This window comes from Rattus rattus, chromosome 4, assembly GCF_011064425.1.
Source record: "Rattus rattus isolate New Zealand chromosome 4, Rrattus_CSIRO_v1, whole genome shotgun sequence".
Lineage (NCBI taxonomy): Eukaryota > Metazoa > Chordata > Mammalia > Rodentia > Muridae > Rattus > Rattus rattus.
Window position 1 is genome coordinate 16,105,197 of NC_046157.1, and position 9,373 is coordinate 16,114,569.

The window sequence follows — 9,373 nt, forward strand, 5'->3', positions numbered from 1 at the left end:
AAGCCTCACTGCCTCTTCTCCTACGTGACGCACTTTGCATCAAGTAAGTTAGAGGTGGGGACTCAGTCACACCGCTCGCTTACCGTTGCTGTGACCTAAGCAGAACCCACTTAAAGAGGGAGGAACTTATTTAAGCTCTGCCTACCACAGCAGGAAGCTACAAACAGCTCAGAGCCAAAGCCTAGAGGAGGAACTGGGGAATCCAAAGCCTTGAAGTTACAACACTGACACCTACTCCTCCAGCCAGGCTCCACTCCTCAAAGCATCTACACTCTCCCAAAACACTGCCACCAGCGAGGGACCGAACATTCAACACAAGCTTATAAAGGCCATATCATGTTAAAAGCATTAACATTTTATACCTTCCATGCTGCAAAATAAACTTAGCTACCTCTGAGAGTCATAATGGTTCCTACATTGCACAGAAGAGCAAATGCAAAATGCTATGTCCAACATCCTGGAGCCCACAGGGCAGCGTCACCCTCAGACTGCCATACATCTGCCTCTGTGGACTCCCACCCTGCCGCATACTTCCCACCTCTCCCCCTGAAACCCTTCCAGAAGTCTCCATGATCCTGCAACCAGGATCACACGGATGATGACCCGGTCGGTACCACCTTGGACCATCACATGGTTGCACTGGCTTCTGAGTTCCTGGGCAGCAGGGTACAGTGAAATGAATCCTGGGAAATCACTTTCCTGGGCTGCAGTCTGCAAACCATGTACCAGGGCAATGCTACCATCTCGAGTGAAAGTTTCTTAATGAGCTTACTTATCTATACCCTTGAGCCTGCTGTGGTTGAAGCCCTATTCAATTCTGGGGAAGCACTTAGGGTTAAAAGTAGTCAGTGATACTAAGCCACAGCTGAATGCTAGAGTACCCTAAAAATACTCCCTCTACCACAACTAACCCACAACCACCTTATTAATCACCTCTTGCCAAGTCTCAGGCCATGAACAGAATGTATAAAGGATCTTCAACAGCTATTCCCCAAGGAATCCTTCAACCTGAAGCCTGGTGAGCCTGGCCTCAGCGTCTGCGGTATCCTCAGCTTTCTGGTCTGAGCTCGCACCAAGGTCATCCGCTAACCTGTTTATAGCACTAGAGCCCCCGTAGCCCACTTCACCAAACTTTTTCACAGCCCTCCCACAAACCAGTTCCCACAGGCTTCTGAACCACATCCCAAGGTAGTCATGGCAATGGACCTACTTCTCTAGTACCAATACTCTGTCACATCACTGGGACTGAAATCTCTGATATAAACAACATAGGAGAGGAGGTATTTATCTGTGCTTGTGGTTTCATAGGGTTCACCGATGGTTGCTCTGCCTCACGTCTGTGGGCAGAGCATCTCAGTGACAGAAAGACACAGAGGATGCTATTTGCCCTGAGGTAGGTAGACATGAAGAAGAGCTAAAAGGGGAAACCAGGGCCAGGCCTTTCATAAGGGTAACCTGAGGATTCTACCTGCAAGCAGCCCCAATCTCCAAAGTTCCCTACTCCCCTAAACAGCACTGCTGCTGGCGTCCAGACATCCGACATGATGAGCTCCCGAGAGCGGCTCACACACAGAATGCTGCACATCTCCGCAATCTCAGCCTAAGATCACCGCGTTTTCTCCCCTCATGGAGAATGTCCGTCCTTCCACATAAACGAAGCACTCTATGGTTTCTTTTGGGCATTTGTAGATTACCAGCACCACTATTCCTACACTTTCAGACCCTTTGGGCCACTAACAAGTACAATGAAAGTTGCTTGAACCCAGAACTACAATACCACCCAGTCCACGTGATAATTAAGACAGCCAAGTAGCAGACACTGTAAACATACACTGGGAAAGGAGGAAGTGACATCCCGGCTGGCTAGCTCAGGATAATGGATTTCTTTCACCGTGCTACTTGGGAGGGCAAATTTTAAAACAGAGTTTCAGGGTGGGGACATGGCTCGGATGGGTATTAACTCCCAGCGCAGACTCATGAGGACCTGAGTTCAGATCCCTATACTAAAGTAAGGTGGGCACCCGGACAAGCCACCTATAACCAGGGCTGGGAGCATAAAGACGGGCAAAGCCCTGGGGCTCGTTAGCTCCAGGTTCAGCGAGACTCACCTCCGAACAAGACAGACCAGACCCCAGTCTCAAAACAGAGACCAAGCTCTACGTCCTGGAAGTCTCCTTGCTGGCCAGCGCTCTCCTCCAACCAGGACATTCTGTGCAGGCTGCTGAGGAAGAACTGCCATCAACAGTGCCACTCAGCTGTGAACCGGTCTCCAAACCCACCAGCCAGCCAGGCAAGCTGTGTCCACCGGTGCCTAACAGCAAGTCTGCTGCGGAGCCATTTTCTGACTGGACATGGGCGCTCACGGCTGCAGGGAGGGAAGCTACTGCTGCTGCTCTGCTAAATGGACGTGATGTATCCATCAGATTATCATCTAAACAACTGTTGATGCCTGCAGACAGCACTGCTGTCAGCCCTGTTAGGGAAGCAGCTCCCTTTTTTTTGCAGGTCTGTGGTAACTGCAGAGGTGTATAACCGGTCGGAGTGATGAAAACAGGCAGCTGTTGCAGAAGCCAGGCACCTGCACCTTCCCCGTGAAGGCTCAAGGGAGCGGCAGCAGAGAGAGTCAGAGTCAGAGGAAAGAGAGAGACAGCAGTGTGGAACGCTGACTTCCAGACATGCATGGCGTCGCACTTAGACGAGGAGCAGCTGCGATCACCTGCACACGGTGTGCACAAGAGTGGGACTGTCAACACCCGGTCACAGAGAACAGAGGGGCTCGAGGGGCCCCACCACTCCCTGAGGATGTATGCACAGTTAATGGCTGAGGGGGAAGGGGAGACATTTCCTTCAGTGGCGTGACCACTGGAAAGGGCCTGTGCTCCTGCAGGCATCCCGAAGGATCACCAATCATGAAGGTAGAGAAGAGCAGAAGTGAAAAGAGAGGAGGTGAGCGGCGGGGGACACTGAAGGGTAACAGTGGATGAGTAGGGTCATGTGCTGTGTACATGGACGACAGTAGTGAAAACCATTAACCCATTATTAGATATAACGGATAGGTACTATGAAAACACAGTAAGGGAGAGAGCAATCCAGGAAAATGCCAACCTCATGGCCTCCAATGTACATACATGCACACGCCTCTGTGAATGTATGTATACAACATGCATACACACACAAAGAAAAAATCAAAAAGCAGCATGAATGTTCTGGTTTATATTTTCCAGATCTTTCCATCTACTGTTTTCTATTTTATTATTTCTATTGTGTTTACACAATGGGGAGTTATTGTGTACCGTGGCACAGATGTGGAGGTCTATCTACAACACAAAATCTTACCCAAAACGGGATTTTTTTTCTCTAGGCTATTCTGGGCACAGGTAAGGTTTTGTGTTGTAGATAGCCTTTTTTTAAAAAAAATATTTATTTATTATATACAAGTACACCGTAGCTATCTTCGGACACACCAGAAGAGGGCGTCAGATCTCATTACAGAGGGTTGCGGGGAATTGAACTCAGGACCTCTGAAGAACAGTCAGCGCTCTTAACCACTGAGCCATCTCTCCAGCCCTACATTTTTCTAGTAGAGATGATTCCTAGCTTTAGCCAGGTATGGTAGTGCATTCCTGTAATCTCAACACATGGAAGGCAGGAGCGGCAGAATGTCAGTCTGAGCTACACAGTGAGACCCTGCCTGAAAAAACATAACAATAGTAATAATTCTACTTCACAAAATATGTTAACGATGAGAAAATCCAGAATGAGGTCTGGCACACCAGAAAAGTTTGCATACATTTCTGTCAACTTAAATTGATTAAATTGAATGAAAAATTAGAAACTTCAGTAAGAATCATCAGGACTCATGACTTTGGTACATGTTAATTTCATTATATCACTTCTAAGATAAAAGCACATTTCCTGTTATCCTTCTGCCCACTCTTTTTTTAGCATAGAGAGAACCAGTTGTCAAGGAGTTTGTCTGTTAAAAAGAAGGGATATAAAATGGCCTGAGGCCAGCTTCACGGCAGAACACAACTAAGGTGTGCATAGCCATGTTTTGTTGCAATGTGTTTCACCGCTAAAACTTCTCATCCAAAACATCTGTTAAAAGATGATTTATTCTGTCAGGTGGTGTGGTGAACGTCTTTAATTCTAGAACTGGGGAAGCAGAGGCAGGTGGCTCTCTGAGTTCCGGGCAAGCATTGTCCACTGAGTTCCAGGACAGCCAAAGCTACACAGAGAAACAACTCTGTCTTAAAAACAAACAAAACAAAGGAACAAAACAAAGTATCACTACATCACCCTAGGTGGCCTCAAACTCACAAGCTTTTTGCCCCTGGCAAGGGCCACTGTAGTGATGACCCAACACTCCCAGCTTAGAAATGATTTGGATTACAAGTCCTGAAAATTCAAACAAAGGACTACTTATAGCTCCAGCACAAATCCAAACTTCAGTAAATACTAATTAAAATGTCTCTGTCTCCCAAACATTCCCTCTGGAAAACAGTGCACTTAGATACATGTGCATTCCTCCAGACTTTTATAACAAGACTTTGACCTTTAAGTTTTTAAACTGGTATTTTTAAAAACTAAAGATAGAGCCCAAAGTTACACAATGAAATGTGCCCCCACAATCTACTAGCAAAATCCAGAATACCCAGCCCTGGAATGCAAGAGAAAGCACTGAGTTTATTCAAATGACCAAAAGTCGCTGTTTCAACTGCAACATCCTTTTCTCCCCGTTTCAGCCGGGGCCCTCCCACTCCCTCATCAGTTTAACAGGAGAATGAATGCTTTAACCTAGACCCTCCCGGTGAACCTTACCCTCAGCAAAATCTGAGTTTGGTAGTAAGTCTACAGCACCCAATGTAGTTACATGAAAATGCTATATTTAAATGGCTTAAGATTCACCTCGTGAAGAAAAATTTTTATTTGATAAGGTTCATTATTTAAAAGCATGGAAATAAATAAAACATCAATTAATTGGCCTACATAACTCAATGAATGTCTATACAGTTAAAATTCACATTTTGATGGTAGATAAGTGCACACAGTCAATACGGATAGTATAAGAGCCCCACTGCTTCTGTTCTGGTTTTTCTTAATTTTTCTTATTATTTTATATGTACGGATGTATGTCTGCATGTATGCTTGTGCACCACATGTATGCCTTGTGCCCAGAAGAGGCCACTGGATCCCTGGAACTGAAGTTACAGACAGTTCTGAGTGGACATGTAGGTGGCAGGAATCCAGCCCAGGTCCACTGGAGGGGCAGCCAGTGCTCTTAACAGCTGAGCTGTCTCTCCAGTCCCAAAGTGAATAAGGGCATTGGGGCAAAGGCAGTAAAGTCAGAGACCAGTTCTTAGGATTTCTTCTGTTTTCCTTATTTTTCTTGGCAACGGCAAATAACAATTGGCTTTGTCTGCATGTGTCTATGTGCATGGTATGCATGTGTGCGTGTGTGTATTTTTATGTGTTCAAGCACACATGTGTATGTACATATAGAGGCCAGCAGTGGCTGCTCCTCCGTCATTCTCCACTTGATCCCAGAGCTCTCTGATTCAGTGTCTAGCAATCCAGCTTGTTAATCTAGCTGGCCAGCTTGCTCCAGCGGACCCACCTCTGCCTCCCAAGGGCTGATACTGCCAGCCCAGCATTTACCAGTGGGCTGAGGATCCACGCTCCAATCCTCAATGTCTATAGTCAAGGCTCTACCCGCTGAGCAATCTCGGCCCACGTGACAGGGCTCCGGTGAGCTGGCCAGACTAGCCTCCAACTCACAATCCTCCTGCCTCGCCCTCTGAAGTAGATGGCTTATAGGTCTCACTCATTCCCACAGCTCACAGATTCTCTATTTTGATAGTTTCAATATAGCATTCAAAATCCACCTAGTCACTTAAATTACCTTCATCTAATATATACATGATGTGAACGAATACTGGTAAAATATCCTATTCGGACACAAGTCAAATCTATATAGTGGCAGTCACAGGAAAATTACAATTACTGAGAATGTGAACAATGGGGTGTCAATTTCTTGGCACTGTTCTCTACTGTAAATCTAATCTAGGCCCCAAAATGAATACAAGATGTGGGAGCTCTTGGAGCTATAATGTCCGTTCCCAGTTTGCAGCTGACAATAATTGGAATGCCAGAAGCTTAAAATCCTAGAAATCTTTACCTTCTTAAATAGAGCAAATATTACAATCAAGTTGAACAAAAAAGTTCACCATATCACACCATGCAAACTGGTATCTCTAATTCTTTTTTTTTAAAGATTCATTTTTTTATTACATATAAATACACTGTAACTGTCTTCAGTGTAAATACACACCAGAAGAGGGCATCAGATCCCATTACAGGTGGTTGTGAGCCACCATGTGGTTGCTGGGATTGAACTGGGACCTCTGGAAGAGCAGTCAGTGCTCTTAACCACTGAGCCATGTCTCCAGCCCAGTATCTCTAATTCTATGTCCAATGGTTTACTTTAAAAGTTAAAGTGTCGGGGTTGGGATTTAGCTCAGTGGTAGAGCGCTTGCCTAACAAGCGCAAAGGCCCTGAGTTCGGTCCCCAGCTCCGGGAAAAAAAAAAAAAAAAAAAAAAAAAAAAAAAAAAAAAAAAAAAAAAGAAAGAAGTTAAAGTGTCACAACAGGAAAGGCTAGACGCCTATTCAAGGTTCTTCCCTTAGCTTGACTTTACTTTTTTCTTTCTCTCTTTCTATTTTCAAATCAAATTTATCCAAACCAGGAGAACACAAAGCAAACTACTGTGGTTACTTGGCGTGAAGACGCACAGCTGACGGATGGGAAGATGTCTCAGTTGTTGCTGCTTGCCACACAAACCTAAGGAACTGGGTTTGATTCCCCCGAAACATATGTTTAAAAAAAAAGAAAAAACAAACCGGGTACATCAGCATACCTATAATCCCAGAGCCCGGAGACAAAGATGGGAGGATCCCTGAGTACTGCTGGCCAACCAGTCTAGCCAAATCAGCAAGCCTAGGGTTCAGTGAGAGTCCGCTCAAGAGTCAGTCAGGTGGGAAGCAACTGAGGAAGACACCCAGTGCTACCTCTGGCCTGCACAAACACACACACACACACACACACACACACACACACACACACACACGCAGAGAGAGAGAGAGAGAGAGAGATTGAGAGAGAGAGAGAGAGAGAGAGAGAGAGAGAGAGAGAGAGATTGAGAGAGAAATATAAACAGCTGAAATCACATAAGCAAAGTTTTCACAATAAGCAGAACTTTCTATGGTATTGTTTTAAAATTACTTCATTTGCAGCCCCGAGAGTAAAGCAAGCCTCCAAGGCTGCCCTAAACAATCTGTGTCACTGGGGGCCCTTCAATTCACCAGGACATAAAACTGTCAAAATCTAATGGCAACAACAGTAACGAAATCAAGTACAGAGCTGTGTTTTGTTTACAAAGCTCTAACTTCAAATAAAACTTGCACCTAGAAAGAAACAAAAGGCAAAGACAATTTGTCCTTAAGTTTCCTCCAAGTTCCTCCCTCTGCACTTCTCCTCCTTCCTCTTCTTGGAGAGGAGAATGGGATGCCAAATTAACAGTCAGAAGGCTGAGTACAGTTAGTTCCTGGAGGGTGCAAGAATTTGCAATGCGTGCCTGGCAGGGAGCTCGGTGGGCGCACTGGAGCTTGGGCGCGCGCTGGCGCACCACACACAGACACACAGACAGACAGACAGACACACACACAGAGACACACACAGACAGACAGACAGACAGACAGACAGACACACACACACACACACTGCTCAAAGGAAGCTTTCAAGAAATGTCACTATGTAACAAGTTTTAAGGTCTTATTTAGGCCTCAGGCCAGCCCTATCCAGAACACTGTAAAACACAACCTAGAAAAGCTCCATTCTCCAAACCAAGAGTTTGCTGTAACACTCAAAAGGGAAAGAACACAGATTCTGGACCCCCTCAGCACTGCCGCCTCTCACGTGGAAGGCTGGCCAACCCATGTGAATCCAAATGCCACCACATCAGTTTTGTGACAGATCCACTGGGAGCATCCGACTGTGATCCAGGGCTCTCCAGGCCGCGGGAAGAGGAACACAAATGCAATCTTCGGGGCCCTCCTACTTCCGTTCTCAAAACAGAAATGCCGTCTCGCCCACTCAGCCCTGCACCTCTTCCAAAAGCTTCGACGGAAAGCAGAGTAGACCGTGGCGGCGGTCAAGGGTGGCTAGAATAGGTGGTTCAAAGCCCCCCACCCCCACCCCCAGTCCCGACTCCATCGACTCTGCCTCCAGCGCTGCCCCCTCCTCCCGAGCCCGAGGCCGCGGAGTAGCGGGAAGAGGAACTAAGAGACCCGCAAGGATGCCCAGAAAGCTTGCGCGCGGAGGGGGTGGGAAGGTGGGCTCCAACGCGCAGCGGAAGGAAAGGGAGAGGAAGAGCGCTAGAGAGGGACGCGACTTTTGGGATTCGGCGGTGCCCTGGCTCGGGGAGAAGCGGCGGCGAGCCAGGGCTGAGGAGGCGACGTCCCCTCTCGGCCACGCCTCGGACTGCGGGCAAAAGGCTGCGGCCCGCCCCGTCGGAAGGCGCGGACTGCGGGTCCCCGGTACTGCCGGGATGGCTGGTGCTCCCGGGGTGGGCGGTGCACACAGATCTGCCGGTGTACCCTGGAGCCGACGGTGCACCCGAGGTCGGTGGGTGCTGCCAGCGGCTGGAGCGTGTTCCCTGATCATACGATGCTCCCGCAGCCGGCGGGCGCTACCGGGGCTAGCGACTGCTCCCCGGGTCGACCAGTGATCCTGGGGTCAGCGGCCGCTCCCCAAGACCGGCTCTCACGCCCCGCCGCCAGCATAGGCGGCTCCGGGAGGCACTAGGAGACACGGTGGTTACCTGAAACGGGGCGAGTCCTTCAGACACTCCTCGAAATCCACCGTCATCTTCATCTTGCCTCCGTCTGGCCTCGCAGGCAGCGCCGGAGAATCCACGGGAGCTGCGGGACCGGGGTAGCGGTGGCACCGGGGATCCGGGCGGCGTCGGCGGGCGCTCGGCTGCCTCTAGGGCTGCGCGGAGCTGCGGAGGGCGCTGCGCTCCCTGGGCATAGCAGCCGCGAAGACTGCAACGGCTCGGCAGGCCCTGGCCGCCTCTTCCTCCGCCCCAGCTGAGCACCGGCCCGGGGAAAACGCCCGGGAGTGACAGCCGCGGTCAGCCAGCCACCGAGCCGCGGCCCCGGGAGGGGCTTCCGGCAGCACCGCCCGCGGGAGGTGCACGACCACTGCGACAGCCAACTGCAATGCGCGGGCGTCGTTAGGCGGGATGCACGGGTTGCTAGGAGGCCGACCACGCAGGCGCCCTGGGAAGGAAGGAAGTCACGTGACCCGCCTCGCTC

The 9,373-nt window shown here is 48.9% G+C and overlaps 1 protein-coding gene across 1 annotated transcript in view; it reads right to left on the reverse strand.

Moving 5' to 3' along the window:
* Positions 1 to 9,039, reverse strand: part of Acap2 (ArfGAP with coiled-coil, ankyrin repeat and PH domains 2) — a 107,891-nt gene extending 98,852 nt beyond the window's left edge. Inside the window, exon 1 of the mRNA XM_032900071.1 lies at positions 8,878 to 9,039. Coding sequence (XP_032755962.1) covers positions 8,878 to 8,930 — 53 coding nt within the window. The 5' untranslated portion in view covers positions 8,931 to 9,039. The remainder of the gene's footprint in view (positions 1 to 8,877) is intronic.
* Between the last annotated feature and the right edge of the window lie 334 nt (positions 9,040 to 9,373).